The 24,852-nt window shown below is 42.1% G+C and overlaps 1 protein-coding gene across 1 annotated transcript; it reads left to right on the top strand.

Moving 5' to 3' along the window:
- Positions 1 to 5,846: 5,846 nt before the first annotated feature.
- Positions 5,847 to 24,704, top strand: LOC308119272 (vang-like protein 1). Its single transcript, XM_080479165.1, has 9 exons — positions 5,847 to 6,072; positions 11,787 to 12,036; positions 13,353 to 13,524; positions 19,380 to 19,808; positions 20,068 to 20,243; positions 20,862 to 20,995; positions 22,567 to 22,717; positions 23,913 to 24,147; positions 24,365 to 24,704. The coding sequence occupies exons 2-9, from the start codon at positions 11,966 to 11,968 to the stop codon at positions 24,623 to 24,625; spliced, it is 1,629 nt and encodes a 542-aa protein (XP_080335291.1). The 5' UTR covers positions 5,847 to 6,072; positions 11,787 to 11,965; the 3' UTR covers positions 24,626 to 24,704.
- The last annotated feature ends 148 nt before the right edge of the window (positions 24,705 to 24,852 follow it).

The following is a 24,852-nucleotide window of genomic DNA, read 5'->3' as shown; positions in this document are numbered from 1 at the left end:
TGATTGACTGAAGACAGCAGGTGTTTCTCAGGTAATTTCTGTCTTGGTAATAAGACTACAGACATTTTTTTTTTTTTTTTTTTACCCATTTAGACACAGGTGCTCACTTGACCTTATCCCAACAGGATTCATGAAAACATGACGTCACTGGAAGACGTTTCACGTCAAGTGGACCTTAATCAATTTAAGTCCATCCACTAAAAGGCAGCTAATAAGTTCACTGGGTTATAACCTTTACAATCTGCACGCATCAATCAGACTGTAAATTAGATACTAAGAAGGAAGACGTGTTTCACCTCCTGGAAATGAAAGTGAAAGGAAGCAGAGGCTCGGACAGCCTCTCATCGCGCTCCACTTTCTCCAGTTTTGCGCGCAGCAGCTTGGACAAAGGAAACGGACACACCAACGATCCAGGACGAGGATGAACGTTTCTCTACTTCACCCGACGTTAAACCAAACCCTCATGTCCAGTGATCACTAGATTAACTGAACAAAACAAAACCAAGACACCGGGAAGGCTGATGCAGAGTTAACAACTCTACCTGTTGGATACCTGCAGTGACTGACGATATCTGATTCACCCAGCCTGTTTCATCCTCAGCAAACAAACAGATCTGGTACTTTGGATGTGCAAGGTAAGTTACAACAGTGTGATAACGCGTCATTCTTTGTTTTGCATGCCCTTTTCACTGGTTTCATTCTTAGGTTTGGTTGATTTGAAGCTTTAAAAAGTACAATTACTGTCATTAGAGAAACAATATGAAAAAAGTACACACACATTTAGGGGGAAAGAAGGTAAACTTGAGCATTTTTACATCATGTATTCTTCATGAAATAAGACTTAGCACAGAAAGGATGGTATTTCTTGAAAAAACAACAACACGGGAATGCTATTTTTAATCATAATTATTTATTTATAAATATGTATAATACAAAGTGCACGAATAGATGAAGTGCCTGTACCTTTTTGAATCGACAAGATACACTATGCTTATTAATGTATCTGTGCTTTTGTCTTGTTTGAGTTCATTCAGCACCTCGGACAGCGTCTTTTTTTTTTTTTTTTTCTTTTTTTTTTGAGGTAGAAACAAAACCACAGATCCTCCACTGAGGGGCAGCATCGGTCTCATAAATGTTTTCTATTGGACTAACCAGCAGAAAATAGGCCACATGTTTAATTTGGAAAGGCACAACAATGTATGAATTATCCGTATGACTGATTAAAATGTTTTTGGGGGCAAACACATTTTTTCATTGTCAAAAGCATTTCGTTCTCCTGGGCCACACAGTGGTGTAGTATATGGTACTCTGACTTTAAACAAGCAGAATATCCATAGTTTGAATGTGGGACTTTTTGTGTCTTTCAGTCTAGATGTTGCGTGTTCTCCCTGTGCATGTGGATTTTATCACTGGTTAATCCGGTTTCCTCCCTCAGTCTGAAAATTGCTCTTAGGTGTGAATGTAACTGTCTTTTTATTTGCCCTGTGGTGGACTGGCAACCTGTCCAGGGTTGCACTCGGTCTGACTTTTGTCTGAAACTACAATTATGAATGTATCAAAAAAAAAAGTTTATTGTTGAATATCCCAGCAAAACTTCGCACACTTGAAACATTCATTGTCAAAGTTTGCAGGTGTTGCTGGGGTTTAATCTCTTGTTAATTTGCTTGAATTTTGTTCATTTCTCAGGATGTTTCCAGCATGAAGACCAAAATATGATGTTGAGTCCAGAGCAGCAGGACTCTGATCTCCCCTGGGGACAAACGGACAGCAGGACCCTGCTGGACACTCTCAGTGGACAGTGTGGCTCCGTACCACTGGAGCCCATCGATGGAAAAGTAAAGGTTCATTCTCGGGAGGAAAGGAGGCGCAGGAGACGCGCCACAGCTAGATATCGATCAGCGCACGCCACCAGGGAGCGGATTCGTGTGGTCGCCTTCAACGTGGCCTTTGCCAAACTGAGAAAATTACTCCCAACACTGCCGCCAGACAAAAAGCTGTCCAAGATTGAAATTTTGCGACTTGCAATCTGTTACATCTCCTACCTCAACCATGTGCTCGATATCTAGAACAAACAACTGCCCTGCTGTGGAGTAATACTGAAGTCAGATGACAATTTATAACCAGACATGACAGCTGAAACCCTGCTGCCACCGCTGCTTAGTGATTTTATCATTGGAATCAGGTGCAGGAGACGATTACAGCCAAACAAAGTGATGAATGGAAATATCGAAATTTAACTGAAACCTGCTGAGAATCATATTTGTGAACAGAAATTGCTGCCTTTGGTTCCTCATCTGTTCTTATTTGTGAACATAATTATTCAACTGTGAAAGAAGGCTTCGCCGTGGCGGATTTCAGTGACGGTGAAATTGGTTTCAAATTCATGTATTGAACACAAACCGTTGTCGTGCATTTTTCAATTATCTTGTAATGTAGATGAAGCCATTTTAATAAATCCATCTTCTCTTCTATTATTGGCAACGATAGGGTGCACCCTGGATCGGTTACCAGAGTAAATGCAGAGAGAAAAACACCGAGGGGTAATTTAAAGACGTCAATAAACCTCAAATGTGTATTTTTGGACTGTGGGAGGTAATTGACATACACACACAGACACATATATGCACACACACACACACACACACACACACACACACACACACACACACACACACACACACACACACACACGCAGGTAGACCAAGCAAACATTTCACATAGAGGCCAGACCACAGATGCGTGACTGTGTTAACTGCTTTCGTCTTGATGTTGCTTTTAATTGGGTTGAAAGTATTTCGCAGGTTCAGCATTTTTTGTGTCATTTCTGTGGTAGCAACCTTTGCGAGGCGTAATTTCATCCAATGCCATCCTGCACATGCTCTAAAGCCCATTTAACCTTAATGTGAACAAACCATGAACTTGGATTAAGTCAAATGATTTTATCCGTGCCGCATAGCTTTTGCTGCATATGCACTTTCAGTACAACCTCAACAAATATGTCACCAAAAGACTTTAGGCTAAAGATACACTTTGCAGCGTTTTTCAACATAGTTTATGCAGTCGAAGCTTCACATTTTTCACCCGAATATTATTGCGAAGATTGTGTAGAAGCTGAAACGTTGCAAGAAAGAAAGATACAAAGAGAAATGCTTCTACATCATCGTTCTTCAGGGCGCTACAGCCGATCCCAGCTGACTGTGAGTGATTCCAGGGCTCACTGTGGACAAGTCAGCAGTCAAAATAAACTTGATATTTACACTTAGTCACATCATATCGGATACATTCAGTTACACAAAAATAAATTGGTAAACATTTTCATAATATGCACAATAACTATGATATTCTATGTCATCAGGCTGTCGATGCGAACTCGTTTGTCCCCTTCCTTTTCATTTCCATTCGTCAGAGCCTGCCTGTGCTCCTCCCACTGTGCTTTTATGTGCATCTCTGCACTGTAATGTGGCCCAAGGGACTACAAGTATTGTTCATGTCCACTCCAGCAGTAAGAGTGACAGCCCTTTGTCTGCACACTGCACATTACACACGGCACACACGAGTCTACACACTGGCTACAATGGCGATGTCTGTGTGTCTATTAAATATATTGTGAGTGGGTATCTCACATCTGATAAGTGGGGCGGAGAAAGTTATAAAGCATAAAAGTGGATCTTTAGCAATAATTTGTGTAGTTTTTCATTTTCACTGGTGAAGTAAAAAAGTACCAGAGCCATGGCATTGAAACTTGCATTCAGTTTAAAAACCACTGGTTTGTTCAATGTTTTTCTGTGTAGTGTTTATCTGGCCATCCCAAATGCAAAGTCAAACACCTAGTCATTGATTTATCAGCCTCTTCAACATTATTTCTAGAAGGAGCAACACTGCCCTCTAATGGATCCACCTCAGCTAAAAGAAGCTTTAACCAGAAAAGACTAACCGATTTAGTATGTTAGAAATTCTCATTTATGAGATGCTCACAACATTACAGTGTTCAACATTTAGTTTCAGGTTAAATTGTAAATACTATAAAATGTTGTTGGCTGTTGAGTCAAACTGGGGAGGACAACTAAAAGAAAAACGAAATTGACCGATATTCTGGTGGATGAGTTATGTAGTGTAACATCACACTGTAATCAGTCCAATACATGCTGTGTTTGTTGCTCTTGCTGCTGACGGTGAAGTAGTGCCATCTTGGTTTTCTTATAGTCGGACACCTCTGTGGACCCTGGTGGCCTTTTTTTTCCAGAAGTGACCCTGTTCATAATTGTGAAAAATGGCCCTGTCCTTTCATACTTTGTCTTTGTCAGCCAGCTGGAAATGAAGCGCTCATGGCAGTTTGTCTAATACAGACGTCCACTGGAACAGATCCATGCAACCTGCCCCTGCTTCTGTCCCTGGCGAGCAGAGGGGACGTCTCAGGGTCAGAACAATGTCAGTGTATTATGTCTCCTGATGGTTATAGAATAACAGGCTATTATAGAAACTACAGGTAAGACATTGCCTGACATGCAAGTGTTGGTCCTTTGTTAATTCCTTGTCTCCCGCTATTTATGATCGTCTTCTTTGCGTCGTAACAAGACTAAACACATGGAAGAAAATAGGAGGCATTTAAGAATCATTATCAGCTGAATCACAATGTTTTTGGGCTTTAGATTGATGAAGGAACCCAATAAATAATTTGCTACTTAAAGTAAACCTACAACTGTGCCCATGATATTTCACAGATATTAAAATCTACTTTGTGTGGAATGATTTAGCAGCAAGACAATTTGCAGCAATACACATCGGCAATGATAATATCAGAACGATAATAAAGGTTAAACAAACCAAATGATTTTCAAAACTGAAACAAAATGAAAACAATAATTAAACCAGTAAATGTAATAATACAGTTGAGGCTCGAGTGCTGTACAAAATTAATAATGGCTTCAATGAAAGCCAGCAGAAAGGCCTCAGGACTTTATAAAATAACTTTGAGAAGTAGTTACAATAAATATATGAGTGGCGCTGTCTTCACTCTTCTACATCACTTCCGATAAAAAAATGCTGAGCTATAAATGTTGTTGTTTTCTTTTACTTGATGGTGTATATTATCAAAACATTAGAATGTTGGTTCTATAGCTGATCAGGTATATGTGGCTTGAATTCAAGGAACATCCTATATATGGTATATGTTGAAATACCTTACCCCTATATATGATGTTATTTGTAGATATTTCAACATTCATGTGTCATTAACAGAATAAAATAAAATACAATTTTGAAAAAGCATCACACTAACAAAAATATTTCATATTCCTCCATTTCTGGCAGAAAAAGTCTGAAAATGACTCACTAAAAGCTTTTGGTATTTATGTATAAACTGGCACTGAATGTGTAGTTTATTTATCACATTTTCTAGCTCAATGCATCAATCAGGTGAACTGACCGGAAAGAAAACATGCTTTGAAAGAGCAAATAGGGCAAAAGGAAATACAAGCATCAACAGTTCACTCCGTGTTTAGCATAACAGTTTAATAGTGTATCATATCACTACCATCATTGTAATTTGAAAGCAACAGGAATAAATGCAGAAGTTGTAAAATATTGTCACTGAAATACTAAACAAATAAAGAAAGTTCGTCAAGTTAAATTGCTTCTTTTTTTTTAAAATTCTTCTTCTTTTCTAATTCCCTGCAGATGAAGGCTGTGCGTATTCAATAGCCCTATTAACTAGTGGGCGTTATCTTAAAAAAAAATGTAAAGGGCAAATGCACAAACTTCTCCCCAGGTCCCCCACACAGCACAGCTCCCACGTCACACAGCCGTGGTAAAAGACGCCCCCTTGTGGGCCACGGGAGAAAGCACTCATTGCAGAAGCCCTTGAGTGTATTGTTCATGCTTGCTGCCTCCCTTCCCTCTTTCAGGTCCTGCTGCTCACCACAATGGCCAGGCGCTGATGAGGGAGCTGCCTCTCTGCAGACTCTCAGCAGCAGCAGCAGCAGCAGCAGCAGCAGCAGCTCGTCGGCTGAGACATTCACTGACATCGAGACGCAGGAGAAGGAATATGAGACACCTCGGATGCAGGAAATAAAGGTAAGCAAATGAATCCGCAGGCATCAGGCTGTTTTCATTGCACCGGGTGGAGGCTCTCCTTGCGTAAATCCTCAGTACATCACGCAGGAATTACTGATGAACTTCAACGCTTGCTGCCGTCGTGGAAAATGGTTTCCTCCTTATCAGACAGAGGTGTCCTCCTAACCCGGATCCATCAGAGGGAGTTACCTTGCTGTGCATTTCCCTCTTTTCTTTTGCTGCAGTGGGTAAATCGTCTGCGGCCAAAATGCGCTGTGGGGTTTTTAGGTGATTGTAGGTTGATGCTGGTGGTTTAATTCGGGATGATGACACACTGAAACCAGACCTGGTGAAACCGACACTGCAGCTGTGTAACGGAGAAGTCACATCGCCGTGCTGTCAGTAGCCGGTGGAATTAAAGGGCGTTTGAGACGAGGCTGTGGTTCTTCCACCATCAGCAGCTGCGCGCGCGCCGAACGTGCCGTGCACAGCTGGATGAGGCGCATGAAGACCCCCGCCGCTTCACGTGCCTCCTCCTCCTCCTCCTCCTCCTCCTCCTGTCTCCCACCGTGTCTCCCAGACTCATGATGCTGCATCAAACTGTCAGCACCGTCACTTATTTATTATTGAGCCGTGCTGATGGGGCCCCGAGCTGCACCACCAGCTGCACCCAGGGGTGGAAGTAACGGATTACAAATGCTCTCCGCAATTAGCTTTTATTGTACTTGTATCAGTATTTTCTCCAGGCATGTAATTTTTACTCTTCAGCTCTTCTTCACTAGGTTACTTTGAAAATGCAAGTCACTCCTGAGCAAAGGAGTAAAGGTTTTGATCTGTCTTGATATAGCCAGTCATCATCATTTTCATTTTAACAGCACAACTTCATAAACAGCTTTATCCAACCCATCCCAGCTGGCTATATGCGAAGAGGGGGATACAACCACAGACCAAATGTTCACAATTACAGCAATTTATGGCCATCACTCAGTCTTAAACAGTGCAAACTTCACACAGAAAGTCGAACCCATGAATTTCTACAAGCAAGAGTGCTAATCTTTGCAGAGTCGTACTTTAACCTCATTAAATCTACACATGTTTACAAAACAATTTACAATCAAGTTCATTGTTTTGTTGACAAAAACTATTTGGGGTGGATGCAGGATACACCCTGGACTGGCTGCCAGACCATGTAGATTTTTATGTGAAATTAAATCAAATGCCTTCTTTTTGAAATGTAATTAAATGTGGTTGAAAAGTGAATAATTCTTTAATCAATATAACAGCAGTTGCTCTTCTGTAGAAATATATCAACTCCTGTGGTCCGCTTGGATCAGTGAATCACCCTCATTTACATTTCTGTTGTTAACATGAATTACCAATGGAAAACATCCTTTTTTCCATTGTTCTCTTTAAAACCACTGTTTTCTTGAAATGATATTAAAGTGTGTCAGAGAGTGAAAATGACAACTGGAGCGACCTCGAGGTTAAGAGCAGCTTTAGGATCCTGCAGAACTTGGGTGGCATACATTTATGGATGATGCATTATGGAGGAGTGTCCAGCGCTGTATATACAGACTTAAAAGCACGGCTCTTGAAGCAGGAATGCACCGAGGTATCTCTTGTAACACCCTGTCAGCCCCGTACCGACTCCCTCTTTCTGCCTCTACTGTACTTCCATTTAGTTCCACGTGAGCGGATCAGAGAGGACTAAAGTTTGCATTCCAGAGAACTGTGTCAGGTCTTAACTTTCTCCTGTTACCCTGTGGGTGTGGGTGAGGGGTTGAGAGTGAGCGGCAGTGTGGGAGTGGTAGAGACTCCATCCAGTCACTCGGAGGTCATAGGTTTGCTCTCTGCACTTATCAAACACATACTTTCTGCCCACAGTCCAAAGCTGGAGGCGCCCAACAAGCAATAAAGACAGGATATACAAAGTCCTTATCATATTCTAGCAGTGATGTTAATTAAATATGAAATAAATCTGTTTCTGAGGGGGTTTTATACCTCTGCACCTTTAAATCGGATTTTGTGACATTAGTCTAATAGTAATATAACATGTTAATGATCAGCTGCTCCTCTGGGTTATCTCCAGTCCACTGAGGGTTTGGAGATTGTAATCACTATAAATGACACGGGCACACACAGAGTCATGTTTCTGTTAGAATTCAAAGAGGGTTTACCCAGTTCATTAGACTATATAATTCATATGCATGTGTGCATTTGTGGGTGGGTGCCTACTGTGTGTGTGAATGTCTCCACTTCCATTTCACAGAATGACTTTTATTTTTGATAAAAAATGTGTGGTCCATAAAACCAGATGTTATTCCACAAACCTGTGAATTGAGTAACACTGCCATCTCAATACTCAATACTTAACATGAAACTAAATCATTTTTAATGATAAACGACTGAAAGGAACCTTTGGCATTCAATGTATTGTATTGTTTTGTTTTTAAGATTTATGATTTTCAGCTCACAGATTGACGTGCAGAGGACAGATAAAATAAACCCACTCCCTCAGCAGACTGCCAGCTGCCACATCTGGCAGATGATGGTGTGATGCCACCAGAGACGAGTGTACAGTACATGAAGGAAGGAAGGACTAGTTGGTGTGAGGGAGGGCACAGATGCCATGGAAACCAAGCCTCAGCATGTGCTCTATGAGCCTGATCTGTACCGTTCAGGGTGCCAACACTGCAACGGACACTATAATGGAATCTAAAATCCTCTGTTTCTCTGCCCAGTTTTGGCGGGCATCAAATTTCACCACATTTACAGGTTTATTTTTAATTGATGAATTCGGAATGGTGGGGGGAGAACGCTGCAAAGCCTTCTATTCATCTGATGTTGCAGCGCTCATTATAAAGCAATACACATATATGCTCCAATAGTATTGTCTGTTCACGCTCTCTCTCTTTGGAATAGCAACAGAATATGAGTTTGTAGCACCACGTGTATGCACCTCTGAGGCTGACCATGTGTAATTACAGTAGCTCCTACTGTGCAACAGCCTCGGCCCACTAAACAAACACATTAATGAGTGTTTGTTTTACATCAGTGTCAGTTTCTGCCCTTGTGAGTCTCTCCTCGGTGCAGCCAGCCGGAACAACGTGCAGCAATGCAACTGCGCTTCGCTTCAGACTGTATTTTCTCCAAAGACTCCTTCAGAGCAGGCTCCTGAAATTTTTTAAATGAACTGACTCAGAGTAAGCACGCAGCTGCACGCCCCTCAAGCCCGTTGTTATTCCCGCATGCTTTATTCATAGTTATCGTTGGATTGTAACTGATAGTTTTTTTTACCCCGTGGCAGCGATTTTCCACATGGCCTGGTTCACTATGCCTCTCATGCTCGCCTCGTGGATGACTGGCTTCTCAGTGTGATCGTCTTGGCCCACATACCCACTGCCACGCGCTCAGAGATCAGCACTCAGGGGGTTAACAGCTTTTATTCAAATCATGGGCATATTCATTTAACTGTCCAGAGGCTGGGTTATGACAAGGAGTCATTGTTTGCTTCCTGTGGCCTTTCTCACTGTGGCACACACACACACACACACACACACACACACACACACACACACAAATGAATCGCACAAATCTGCCCTCAGTGGGGGTGATTGATTATTGCTGCTCCGTGGGGCCTCCTTATATCCAGTGTCGCCTTGGCAACAGTGGACGCTCCAGATCTGGTTAGGGATGACATGACACAAACATTTTGAAACTCTGGTTTGTGATTAAAATGTAATGGCAGCCCTTCAAATATGATTCAGTAAGCAGTATGCTTGTCATTACTTATTGAAGTTCTGAATGTGTGCCACGCCACTCCTCTGTCTTCCAGTACAGTAGCTGCACTAGTCCAGTCTCCACAGATGCAGTCGTTTGTGAGATATTTTTCTGTTCAGTCATCATGGGATGTATTTGTATCGAGATAATTCATCCCTGTAAGATTATAGAAATACACACAACACATACAGGACTATCAAATGATGTTATGATATTCATAGGAATTTTTCTTTAATTTAAAATCTACAGTATGTCATAGCCACCAGGGACTTTTCCAGTTATCGGCAGTAAAAAAAAAAGAAAATGAAAAACAATCAAAACAATCTTAATAGAAATCAGCTGAATTGCGTACAAACATCCTACAAACATCATTTCCAGAGGATGATATTTGTGGCATTTCCATCCTAATATGCTGAATGAGCTGTTTTACTGTTGTTACGCACCATTGGCTACAACAATAACAAATAGTCTGCTAATGACAGGAACAATAATCCCATTTAGTAAAAGGAGACGATGCCGGGGATGGTGACTGGCAAGCGGTTGTCAGGACAACAGCTGGGAGACAGACAGCGTGGAGATTGAGGTCTAAATGAATGGTCATGCACGGAGAAGCACTGACACATCCTCCTGCGTACATCACGCTACATACATTAGGATGCTTGAAGTGAGTCTAACAGCCCGGCATGAACTGGTAATGATTGTGAAGTGTGTGCGTGCGTGCGTGCGTGCGTGCGTGCGTGCGTGCGTGCGTGCGTGCGTGCGTGCGTGCGTGCGTGCGTGCGTTTTGTTTTAATCAGATAAAAATGTGTTCTTTCATTGAATGAACACAATGTTTTAAAGCTACTATAGTTTTATTGTTTTAAATGTCACGAGTGATGGTTGTGTTGTGGTAAGCACCAAACATCATTATACAATGGGATTAAAATCAAGCATTGCTCCATAGAACAGTATAAAACATTGATGGTGTGTGTTGAATTTTTGTTGATTCTGTGGCTTCTTACCCTTTTTCTTCAAATCCAAATGTTTGATAATTGGCAAACAGAGAGCAGTTTAAATTAATAATTTTGGGATAAAAAAAAAAAATCATTATTTAAAAAAGAAATAGCCTTAGGCTTTCTCAAGAGTTGTACTAACCATATTTAAAAAAAAACAACAACAGTTGGACTACTGACTAAAACATATAAAATCTATTGTAGAAAAATAATGTGTTTGTAGTTTCTGGCCAATAGTTTATACTGGCACTGGTGGTGGGGTGTGTTTGTGTGCAATGGTGGCAGGAGGGAGACTCCATTGGCTTCAATATGATCTTGCCAAGATCAGCGAGCGAGCGAGCGAGCGAGCCATGTCTGATAGCAACATTTGTATTTACTTCTTAAATCTTTTAGGTTCTGTGCAAGAAGCCCGTTTGTTTTTATGTAAAGTCTCTTGAAACAAGACTCTCCTGAGATGCATTATTCCGACATGACCAAAATAACACAGTGCTGATTGTTTTAGAGCCATTAAAAAGCAGCCTCACCGCTTAAAAATGTGTTTTGAATTTGAATGGTATAAGTCATTGTTTCCAAATAAAGAATATGCTATAAATTATTTTTAGCTCAGCAACCAGAGTACTGAAAGGCAGTTTCAGAACATACTCTGAACATTTTCTATCAATAATTTACCTAGTAAGTAAAAGACATTAAAAGGATTTTCTACAGAGGTGGATTGGACAAATCTTCAATTTCAAAACAGTGTTGATAAAAGAAATAAAAGGTTGCCTCACTGTGACAAAGCAGCAGCGCTGTGGCTAATATTTTAATCGTAATTCTGTTTCCTTTGAAAATGCAATAAAGCTCAGTCCTCCACACCGCTGCTGAAGCCTGTCTTCTATATTTAATGTCTTTTGTTTTTTTTATAGATGTTGCAAGCAACTGACACAGCATTAATGTGGTGTGCTCTATTTGTTTGTTACTCAGGTCAATGTGGTCACTCCGAGCAGCTCTGCGGGGAAGTTGTCAGTCGTCGTGGATTCCTCCGGCTCGTCTCTATCGCCCCTCAAGTCCTCCTGATCACTGCTGCTAACTTGCCCTCTCTGCCACACGACGAGTCACGCCTCATCCCCCTTGCCCCGTCGCCGCCTCCGATCTGCGCTGAGATGGACACCGAGTCGACCCACTCTGGCTACTCCTATCACTCCAGCCGCTCTGGGAGGTCGAACCGACACGGGTATGTTTCCTGTCTGCTCGTATTTCCATCGAACTGCCTGCTGAGGGAGGGGTGTATCTGTTTAACAGTCCTTCCCACAACATGACTCTGTTATTATCATATCGCATTCTGTCTCAACACCCTCACAGTGATGCTTCGGAGAGTATTAACATGTGGCGTTAGTCCCAGTTGGCAGCATGTCTTTCTGCAGCCAAAATAAATGGAATGAGATGCAAAGAGAGAGACACACAGAGAGACAGAGAGATAGAGAGAGACAGCAAGCGAGAGGGTGAGACGGACAAAGCTTGTGGATTAGGGTCGTCACAGCTGAGTGGCTCTAACCTATTTCCCTGATTGACTCTGAAAAAGAGATATTGGTTTGACTCCTGCTTGTTCCTGACGTCCATGATTACATGCTGGAGTTTTCATTTCCCTCTTTATCCAGCGTTTTTGTTTTTTGTTTTTTTTACCTCGTGGGCCTGAAACTAACAGATATTTCAAAATGGTGTGGTCTTATGTTGTCAATGTTGGGTTCATCATTGGGATATCAAGAATCCAGGCACCGGGGGGAAGAAGCAATGTTTCATCTTTCAAACTTGATTTTTCTGCATGTGACCCATCTTATTCGTGACTAAGCTAAACTACACATACTAGGAACAGTTAGCCACTGCAGTGTGGCGCCTCTTACTCATTACATTGATGCATCCATTTTGAGAACTGACGTTTTGGTAAATAACATTGAGAAAAATTTAAAATAAGCAATTTATTTTACATAAAAAGCATTAGGAAGTCCATCATTCAACCAATAACTACTTGGCATGACAAAGCATTGGTGTTGTAAAAGTTGGGGGGGGATCCACAACGTGGGGTAGAGTCATCCACTCACAGTTTGAATATCCCTGTTTGCTTCCCATTATACATCAGTTATCAAAGACTTTGCTGAAGAACAATTAACCAAGTGATTGTTTCAGCTTTAACTGCAATACTTGTGTTAAAAGACTCGAAATTACGATTGCTTGGTTACATTTTGTTAATTTATAAATTGTGTAAAATATATACTTTTTATAATTTATTCATTAGTCAATTGTTGCTTCATGCATGCTGGTGATTGAACTATTTGTGGTTTTTATGCAAAATAAAACCACGTCTTTTTGTTTGTTTTATCAGCAAAAGTGGAACTGACAACTTTGCTTACAATTCAATTTTTTACTGACAAAGCAGTTACTATAATGAGTAAAAAGATCATCTCCATGAGTCGCTCATTAGCATGATAATATGTTAGTCCACAGTTTCAGTCTCACGTCGGGGGTGCATAATATGTGTGGTCGTCTTTCCAGGGATCGGAGCCGTGAGCGGCACAAAGCCAGCAGCAGTAAAGACAGCAGCCGGTCTGAGAGATCCGTGGTCATCAACCCGCCCGACACACCCTCCCAGGAATCCCCCGTTCACAACGGAGAGCCGCTGCCTGGAGAACCCACGCCAGCAGGAGATCCTGGAGATGAAGCTCAGGTACTTGTTGATTCTGAGGGCCACTGTTGAATTTGTTGGTGTAACGTCATCTTATAAACCAGGAGCCTCTGCAGAAGGCATTCAAGCTGCCATTGAAGATTTCTTCAGAGTAAAAACAAGACCCAGTAATCCATGTATGAACTTTGCATCATGACCTTATAGACTTGCCCTCGCAGCTGCTGCCCACTGCTGCCCACACTAAATAAACTACGGTGGCAAGAGATCAAATAGGTCAGAGGATTACCATCCCTCTTGTTGGTCTGGACGGATTTGTGTGTGTGTGTGTGTGTGTGTGTGCGTGCGTGCGTGCGTGCGTGCGTGCGTGTGTGAGTGTTGTCATTCCTGATGCCTCTGAGAGCAAAGCACCCTGACACTGGTCTTATATTATGCATAAGATATAAAGCTGATTGTGTTGATCTGTGTGAGGTTTTAAATGGAAGGAGAAAAGCAAACTGCTGTGATTATGTTGCTGAAAGACCGAGCGCATATTTAACTAAGTCAGCGCTGCCAGGATTAGAGATGCCGTCCAGCTCTAATCAGCTTCTGCTGAAGTGTTTCAATATTAATGTGTTCTTCCCTTTCTTTGAAGTGAATTGGATTAAAAAAAAAACAAAAAAAAAACGACTTTTGAATTAACATTTCAAGCGAGAAGCACCGGCAGTTATCCTAACTGGAGACTGTAACTGTTGGATTCCCGGGCAGACCCTCGAAAAAAATAACAACTTGTTGATTTTGGATACAGGTTTAATCAATCAATCAATCAATCAATCAATCAAACTTTATTTGAATGTCATGTAAGCAAGTAAAACATGTCAAGTAAAGCAAGCAACATACAAGGAAAACAATGAGGGAAACAACTACAACATGTATACAGATAAATTGATTTATGATTAATAGAATTGAGCGATAAATAAAAAGGTTTGAAACAAATCTCCAACCGCAGAACTAAGATAAAATAAATGGAATAAGTAAATCAAAAATGAACGAATAACAAGAAAAAGTCTAAATCAGATGTGAGATCCAATTCAAGTAAAAATGCCTAAAAGTGTAGAAAATGTTAACAGAAATAAAATGATTAATAGATAATAGGATAAAGTACATGAAGTTGAAATCATGAGAGTATCTATCTCTATAAACATTTTATAAATAAAAGCGGTTTTAAGCTTTCATTGAAAGGTTTTCAGGTAGAGAGAGATCCTCCAGCACAGGTCTTGATCCTGCTTGCTGGGATGACTCAGAGTAAAGCCTGAGGACGCGAGGGGCCGTATCAGCTCACTCACTGTGAGCAGTGGAGCTTTTCGACATGGAAACATGTAGTATGAGAGAGCAGAGCCGTGCTGTCTGCTTTGAGTCTGCGTGCTGGGCTGTTTCCGTGTATCTTCCAGGATTTCTAAGCAGAGAAAAGGGTAATCAGCACTAAAAGTAGGAGCAAGTGAGTAACCAGCAAAGAATTAGGAAAAAAATAGAAATAAGTGAAAAGAAAAAAAAGAGTGTAACGATTGTCAACCCCTCTAAAGAGAAATTATACTTCTCCTCACAGACTCTGCCTTGGGCTGCCTTCACAATGTCCCTGACCTACTTGAAATCTAAACGAGAGCACTTCGTCACTGTGTGTGCGCTCCTAATTTGTGTGTTTAAAAGGAGTAGAAAATGTTTGTTTAAAAAAAAAAAAAAGAAGAAGTTAATATTCCCAGACAGATTCAGTGTGATTTGGAGCCAGACTTCCTGACAGCGTTTAAGAGTTGTGTCTCACTTTGCCAATTCTGCTCGCCGCCTCCTTCTGGCGGGAAAAGCACATTCCTCGCTGACACGTGATCGTCAGCTTGCAGCTCGCGTCCATTGTTGGCAGTGTAAGGTGATCCGCCATTGTGTTGCACCGTCCCTCCGGGAAAACACGTCCAAATGGCACGGCGAGCAGCGCCACCTTACCATCAGGACCGTGGCTGCATGGCGCGCCCAGGCTGACGCTTTCTGGGGCAGGTTCATTTTAGATGCTGATTCGGTAACTCGTCTCCAATGCAGACGAATATTCTCACTGACTGAGAGTAGCCTCCGCGTCCAGCCAAAAGCCACTTTGACGAAAGCCGATATGAGTAATCCTCCATGTTTACGCCCATGCCTCTGACATAAGGACACTGTGTTGGAGTGCAGCTTCTCCGTGAGTCATAGCGAGAGCGCCAAGTGTGTTACCGAGACCGTCCGCGCTGCTTTGTGATTCTTTAGACGTTGTTACTCGGTGCCAGGAGGGAGCAGCTTTAATTTCCTCCCAGTCCGCGACACCAAAGCATATGGTGCTCCTGTTTTAGCATTTCACAGCTTTTCCCCCCTTTGTCCTTTTAGCCTGGAATCTACAGCCACACGGACTCACGGCTCCCAAACCACCAGCTTGTAATTTGATGTGGAAAAACAGCCCCGGCAATAAAATGAAAACAGTAAATTGAAGCGGTTCTGCCGGGCATTTTAAAACGTTTTTGTCTCGCAGGAGCTATGACTCATTTTATCCTAAACAGGGATAATACCCTCACACGAATGCCCTCACCAACACCCAGCACAAGTCACCATGTAAATGTCACTTTTAACCCAGAGGGGCTTTTGTGTCTTATCAGTGGCTGTGTTTTCTGTGTGTTTCTGAGCTTGGCGGTTGTGAATAAAGGTCCAATCATAATCCGTATTCACCCACTGCCGGATGAAAAGACTGCCAAGCAGGCAGGCAGCAATCAGGCCGCCTCTCTCTGCTACTCACCCCGATTTAACCCTTTCTGTGTTTTTCCCTCAGTTACTTCTCACTCCATACAGAGATCAGGTCTGATTAGTGCCGCAGTAATCATCAAGATTAATCCACCGAGACTTAATGGCTGGTTTTAACTGTGTATTAGCTCAGTCAGCGATGCACTGTTTTCTACCGCTGAATGAGACATCAGCGTTGGAACTTGTCTGTATTAACATCTAGGTAATGAGATTGTTAAGAGGAGGATAAAATGTTCCAATCATGCAATTTGAATAGAGAGAAGAGAAGAGATGTGCCACCAAATGGGTGTGATTAAGTGTAACTGTATTTCGTGAACAGAGGTGGAAGCAGTGTTGAAAGGTCTACTGCAACTACCAGTATATTAGTTTAGCTCATGTTACATTGTTTGAATTGTACTGCACTATAAAGACAAATATATACATTTGTAATGCAAAGTATTCAAAAACTACTCAGTCACTTTTTAACTATTGTACTCTATAGTGTCTTGTCAACAAGAGGCATTCATTTCATTTTATTTTACTGTAAAATATTTCATGGTGGAGTTGTCTGGTAATATTTTTAAGAAGTAATAAGGTGAATAAAAATTCAACAATGTAATTGCGAGATCAATGGGTTTGAAGGTTAATTGTAATTGTGGATGCACTCGTAGAGAGTTGGGATTTTAGAAATAGCAAAGTATAACACATGGTGTAATCAAAAATATTATGCATTATTTCTACTCGTAGCAGGCATTTTATAATATTCGCAGCCACACTAAAACTCTTAAACAACAGAGGAAAAAACGACTCTACACACAACAAAAGATTGTCATCCAGCCAACAACACCTGAGGTGCAGCACAGACAACCTGCCCTGTGAAGTCTTGCTCTCTGGGATGTATTTTGATCAAAGATATATTTTTTGTTTGGGGGAAATACGCCTATTTATTCTCTTGCTGAGAGGCAGATGAGAAGATTGATAGCAGCCCCACACCTGCTCATTCAGCGTGAAGCTAAACAGTCGAGGGTCCATCTTCATCTTACTGCCAAACAAAGCCTCAGTGTGTCGGAATCGGTCACTTTGAAAAGGCTTGATTTTATCTTTTATTTCATCACTTGGGGAGGAGACAAACATCAGCTCAGCGTGGACCTTAAGGAAAGGGAAAATATGTCTCTTTTTGCCTGATTTGGATCACAACTTCATTAATAAAGGATTATTTAGCCTCGCCTCACTGTGTTGTTTGGGTAATGCCTTTTGTTCTCACAGTGAAGCACAGCAATAATACCGATCGTTCACAGATCCCGTTATCAGATCAAGACCCTAATAAGTGGGGGTTGGCTTAAGAAACAAATGGAGCAAAAGAGAAGAGACGTGAGCTGCATAGAAATGAGACTGGACAGTAAATAGAGTTGGCGTTACACATCCTGTAGGGCACATAGCTAACCTCGCGTTTCACACCTTGGTGTCAGTCACATAGCGAGGGGGGAAAAATGCTTTAGCACCACAAAACATCCCAACCATCTCTCTCTCTCTCTCTCTCTCTCTCTCTCTCTCTCTCTCTCTCTCTCTCTCTCTCTCTCTCTCTCTCTCTCTCTCTCTCTCTCTCTCTCGCCATCCCCCTCTCTCATTCTCCCGCTCCCCTTTTTCCTGCCTCATTCATCTTCTAGCTCCCGTTGGCATCTCCTCCGCCAGCAAGGCTGGGGTAATTGGGTGAGAACCAAGATGGAGAGTAGAATTCACATTGCTGATGTATTTCCCTCATTGCAGATGTGCAACTGCCACATTTAGTTCATATTTCCTAGATACCATACTTAACACATAGCAGGAGGGTTTACTTGAGTCTGTAAAAGGTTTTTTTTTTACTTTTCTGAGAGATCTGGTTAGCTGTAGGACGTACACACACACACACACACACACACACACACACGTTAGACAGGTGTGAAGTAAGGTGACCCTCCTCTGTTACTCACAGCCTGTCTGCTCATCCATGCTGCTTGATGTGTGTGTGTGTGTGTGTGTGCGTGTGTGCGTGCGTGTGTGTGTGTGTGTGTGTGTGTGTGTGTGTGTGTGTGTGTGTGTGTGTGTGTGTGTGTGTGTTGATGTCTTATCTGTTCAGCTTGTCATTTCATCTTTTCCTCTGCAGCCGCTGATCTTGTGATTGGTTGCAGTTGCTGCAGCACAGCGACACTCCGGGGGACAATGAATAGCTAATTACGTCAATTAATGACAGGCGCCCCCAAAAAAATAAATGCCTCTTCAGAGTAGACTTGTCACTAATTTATTCAAAATGTTGTGTCTTTGTTAGAAAGATTTATGTTTAAAATGACCCTGTCTGTTAGCAGGGAAAAATCCCTCACTTTAATTTGCAATGATGGGCAGGGAAAGCTCCAGCTTACAGTAGGTTGTTGTTGTGATGCGTGCGTGTGGCGTGCGTGCGTGCGAGCGTGCGCATCTTCATATGAGGATCTCTCTGCCAGCATGAACCTTACTGCAAATCATATCCTGTCATATTTTATTACTTCGGTGGTTTTAAAGGTTTCACATAACGAGGAAAAATCCATATGACTCAAACGTGGCTTGGTAATATGGTAGATGTGCTCTTCATAAGGTGCATTATATTTGTGGTGAAGAACAAAAGCTAGAGTTTATATTGTCTCTTTGCTCTGCTTGACTTTTTCAAATTGAAGTCTTGGTTTTTTTTTCAGTTGTTTTGCAGTGTTTTATTCACAATCCTCCTTTAAAACATGTATGAAGTTCATGGTCAAAGCAAATAAAAATAAATATTGATAGTTATTCAAAGTATTGTATTTTTTTTACTCACAATGGACTGAAGGAAATGCATCATGGGAAGTGGTGAAAATGTCTCTTGGCCATATTAACGTCTGGATTACCTCGTTTGTTTTTACATCTTTGTGTTTTATGTTTTAAGGATGATTGTTTAGTCTTTTTTCAATAAATTGTCTTCGGACTGTTGGATGAATTGTAAATGCATTTATGGACAAAGTGTTTTCACAGAGAGTGGTGATGATTGAGGGGACAATTTCACAAGGTTCTTTAATCACTGTCATCATATGTTAAATGGATTCTTTAAAATAACTAAGAATTCTTTGTTCCATTTTCCTTTTCAGGATGATAACTGGGGAGAAACCACCACCGCTGTGACCGGCACCTCTGAGCTCAGTGTTTCCCAGGAGGAAGTGGTTGGCCTCGGGAAAGAGATCCAGGACCGGACCCAGGGCTTCCGCCGCTATCTCCCCGTGGCCGTGGGCTCGTGCGTGGGTTTGTTGGTGCTGGCCACGCCCCTGGTCTTCCTGCTACTTCCAGCCGTCATGTGGCCTGACAGACTGGAGGCTTGTGGTGCAGCCTGCGAGGGCCTCTTCCTCTCCATCTCATTCAAGCTCCTCATCCTCCTGGTGGCTGTTTGGGCCTTGTTTCTGCGGCCGAGCCGGGCCTGCCTGCCGAGAGTGTGTGTGTACCGTGCCTTTCTCACCACGCTCACTCTCCTGCTCACCATGTCCTATTGGCTCTTCTATGGAGTTCGGATCCTTGATGCACAGGTTTGTTTCAAAGTAAAACGTTCACTGAAGGCGGCTTTGCGGATTAAAATGTATAGCTTTGGGGTGCTAAGCTGTGATGTTTAATCTTTGAGACAATCATCTCTGTTACAACATGTTGTGCTTTTAAACATTCATAGTATTTAATATTTGGAGAAAAAAAAGATATTAACTCTAAGAAATATGTTCTTGAACAAATGAGATAAAAAAGTCAGTAAAGCCTCAACAATGTTTCATTCAACCTGTGATTTTGTTTCACCAGGATGAGGATTACCACGGTATCGTCCAGTTTGCTGTGTCCCTGGTGGACTCCCAGCTCTTCGTCCATTACCTGGCAGTGGTGCTGCTGGAGCTTCGCCACCTCCAGCCGTGCTACAGCGTGTGCATCATGCGCTCCACAGATGGAGAGACACGTCACTACAATATAGGCCAGCTGAGGTACGCCGGCGGTTTAATACGTGCGAGATTTCTATTGAAATGCAAAACTGAACAAATCTTAATAAAAATACATTTTAACATTTGAATATAGCATTGAGACACACAATGGCGTTTGACCACAGTCGTCATGCTCTCCTTGCTGGAGTAATTGGAGGGTCATGGCCACAGGGAAGACTGGCACAGACAGTAATCGAGTTACTCAGCAGCGTCCTCGGCTCGGAGGCTATTCTAGGAAAGAGATGAGAGGATGGGCAGAGGTTGAGAACGGGCTTATGGCTGCGTCACTTTATTTGTGATATGTATAAGTCTATGGCTATCATAGAATTGAGAGATGTTGGCTTTAAGTTGAGGTTTGTAGTAAGTATTTTGGATATATTATGATTTTCTAAATAACATCCAACCTGCCAAGCCACAGCTACATGGTGGCTTGACTTGGGTATGATGTGGACACAGCAGGTTGTCATCAAGAAGGATAATGCAATAAAAGAGACATTTCAGACTTACAGAACTTCTTCAGTAATTTAAATAGCATTATTGTTCTAATCTTTTATTATTTGAATTGTGAACCAAATCCATGCTGTTTCAGAATGTTGGCCTTTTCTCTCACCTGTGTCACAGCATTCAACGGGCTGCCCTGTCCATTCTGGAGTATTACTACAGAGATTTCCCCCTCCATAACCCAGCGCTACTCTCTGCCTCTAAGCACCGGGCCGCCAAACATCTGGCCGGATTAAAGGTCTACAATGTCGATGGTAAGTTACTCCACACATCCCAATAATCCACTTCTGTGTTTCATAAAAATTCTTGCTGGTGTTCTTCTTGTTCTCCCCTTCGGCTTCCCTTGTTTCTTCTTCTGCTTTCTCGTGGTGATGCTCTCTTTTCCATCCATCTCTTCCATAAGCAGCTTTTAAAAACAAACTGAGAACATACCTTTTGGACAGTAAGTACAGATAAAAGTCTCCGTTTTCACTCCACACAGCACTTTATCACAGGAAGCCACCAATTTCACAGTTGAGTTCTCTCCATCTTCACTGCACTATAAAGCCTCCATCTCCAGCACAATGTATATAGTGCACTTATGCACGCGCACACACACACACACACACACACTTCAACTGGCGCCGTAATGTCTTTGATGTATTGCCTCCCTGCACCCACGTGCACACATCCTATAATGCCACATATTGCACTCTTTCCTGCAGTTAAAAGGGCTTTTCTCTCATCACCCAATAATCCCCCTCCCACTGCACAATACTGTGGATTTGCCAATCTATAGATGGGAATGAGTACGGGGTATGGCGTCCTCATAGCACTCTTCATCCACCCCACCCCCCTTCTCTATCAAAGTGCAAGGAAAAGGCCTCTAGGGGGCCACTGAGTTTCAATCCTTAAATAATTCATTAGAGTAACGCTCATTCCTCACATACTCCCACATTTCTCCTTCCTCCTGCTCAGCCTGTCTCGAGCTATACTCCTTCTCCTCTTTCCATCCACCTTTATCCACGCACCTTTCTCTCTATCATTCAGTAGGCTAATAAGTTAAGGAGGCTGGTGTTTACCCATGTTTCCTGGGGAAAATATTCACAATGATTCCAATGATCTCACTGAATATTATTACACATTACACACCTTTTTGTACACCCTGATTGTTTTACTTCATCTGCCTCACCTTTGATGCATATGCATACACATGCATATGCAGATCGGACTTTTAATGATTTCTATCCTCACCTGACCTGCAGCGCTTACTGTCTGTATCCTCCCCCAAACTTTACTGAATTTCATGAATAATTACCTTTTTTTTCCACATGGAAACAGTGGGAACTCTGATGTAGAGCTCCTTTAGTTTTATGTGTTTGTCGCACCAGCGACACAGATCAGACAATAACTACTGCCTTTGATATGTAAAATAATGAATGTTTAATCCAGCACCCCAGTTAAAACGTCTCTGCATCAGAAGACGTCTGTGAAGGAATGTTGATGCTTCTCATGAAAGTTGCCTCTGTCCTCACTCCTATAATTAAAATGTGCTGTGACTGAAACTGGCCCAGTGTCCCAGATAAGTAAAAAAGATTACCATACATAGTGCTTGAATCCGTACAGAGTAGAATGAGCGAACCACAAACCAGGAAAGGTGATTCACCATTGTTTTACACTTCCTGTGATAAGATCAGTTTTCCCCTCCAGTGCGAGTTGTTCCTTCCATGATTCATATTAAGATACACCCCATTAATCACTGGAGGGGGACTGGTGGGTCAAGGACTGCTCCCGTCAACCCGCAGTGATGTAACCAATTTGGCTCTGTCCTCTCCCTCTGGTGCAGCCCCGGGGAGCGCAGCGGGGGCTCAGCCTGGTAATGGAAACCCGTCACGGGCGATGGTTACAGCTGCAGCCAAACGCAAAGACAGCGCCCACAATGAGCTGTACTACGAAGAGGCCGACTACGAGAGAAGAGTCCGCAAACGTAAAGCCAGGTGAGTCATGGGAACAAAACCTCTGCAGGTCACATTAGAGAAAGTACTGTATACAGTATATTAGGTGATGAAAGGGAAGCACAGATGGGAGGTTTTTCACTTAAAGTCAGGTTCAGAAATGTGTACAATTATGTGTACATATACACATTAGGAGCGAGAAGAAATTTTAATTACATATTAAACTTCCCCCCTTTTCTATTAGTCATTGTTTGAAATGATATTTCTGATAGTATTCACATATTGATTTGATCACAATGAAAAATTAGAACATATCACAATGTTGCTCTGTGACGCATATATAATTCCTAATATCATTCCATAACATCGGAGCATGTATGAAGATAACAATTAAACTACAGACTATGATAATAAAATGAACATGATCTCATGTGTGAATAAGTGTAGGTCACTTTTATGTGAAAGTTACTACGCCAGTGTTACTCAGAAATTCCCACTGAGACTTGTGGAGTACTTTGATCATGCAACATTATGAGATTCATATGCTTCAAATACCTCAATGAATTATTAAAGCATATGAACTCTGATACTTTCAACCTATTCACAGATTTCTGTTCATTTGCTCAAATCGAATATATGTTTGCAAAGCTGCTGCTTTTTATATATATTTTTTTTTTATTATGTCGTATTTAGCATCTTATCATCTTCACTAATTTAGTTTTTGGGCTTATTACAGATTTTTTTTGTGCGCTCTTACTTCTGCAGTCTGATTTATGTTTCTAACCTATGTTAACAGTCATTTGTGATGAGATGTCATGTGTGAGATCATTTCAGTGTATTTCTCTCTACTACTCACACATTCTCTGTTTGAATAAGCATGTCTTACCCGTACAGCCACAGAAGAATTAATCATGTAAATTGCATTAGAAGTGGAGCAGCGATACGTTTTCCCACAGGAGGATTGTTGTCCCAAACCTGTCCTGTAAAAAATGGAGCATAGTGTATTTAAGATCACTATTGTGACAAATTTAGTAAAGAGTCATTAGGAAGGTCTAAAGAGACAATGACATCAATTTATAAATGAAGGGAATGACAATTAGTGTGTGGAACCCAACAATATTCAACCACACAGTTGAAACTATGGCCAGGAATCTAGCACAAGGACTATGGATTTGTTAATTCCGACAGTGGATTTCCTCCCTCAGTGAGATAACTGTGATGTGTATATGTGTGTCAGGCTGGTGGTGGCTGTGGAGGAAGCCTTCACACATGTCCGGCGCATGAAAAAAGAAGACGAACGGGCGACACCATCCGACATCATGGACGTGCGCGAAGCGGCTCTCGCAGTATTTCCCTCTTTAGCCCGTTCCCTGCAGAAGTACCTCCGCACCACCAGGAGGCAGCACTGCCACAGCATGGAGAGCATCCAGAAACACCTGGCCTTCTGCCTGGTCAATAACATGAGTCCTAAGGTCAGCTTGGTCTTATAGGTTTGAAGTTTCCATTCATTATTCAGCATACATCACACTCAAATTATATCCTCAATGAGTCTGATAAAATATTGTGTGTGTGTGTGTGTGTGTGTGTGTGTGTGTGTGTGTGTGTGTGTGTGTGTGTGTGTGTGTGTGTGTGTGTGTGTGTGTGTGTGTGTGTGTGTGTGTGTGTGTGTGTGTGTGTGTGTGGGTCCAGGCATTCCTCGAGGCTTATCTTGCCCCCGGTCCCACCCTGCAGTACGGCCCCGAGCGTTGGATGGCGGATCAGTGGACTTTGGTCAGTGAGGCGTCTGTCACCAGCGGCATTAAGGAGGGGACTGAGTTCCTGCTCCGATGCCTCGACTTCAACTTAGCCGTCACCGTCAAGGCCATCCCTTACATCCGACTGACTGAGGAGTACATCGACCCCAAGTCACACAAGTTTATACTGCTGCTCCAATCTGAGACGTCCGTTTAACAGTGAGACATTGGGCCAGAGCAGCTGGCCTGAACTTAGAGAACAGTCACAGTTTTGCGACGGATTCCCCCCCCCCCCCAAAAAAAAAAGAAAGAAAGAAAAAAACCTTTTTGTACTGTTTTTGTACTTCCGTTGATGTATTTTTCTCATGTGGACTATCGGTACTTCTTTGTCTTGCAACACGATAAAAGACAGATATCAGCAGAAGGCAGTTCGGTTACTCCTCT

Source organism: Lipophrys pholis (assembly GCF_963383615.2).
Source record: "Lipophrys pholis genome assembly, chromosome: 13".
Classification (NCBI taxonomy): Eukaryota; Metazoa; Chordata; class Actinopteri; order Blenniiformes; family Blenniidae; genus Lipophrys; species Lipophrys pholis.
This window is presented reverse-complemented; position numbering and strand designations above follow the sequence as displayed.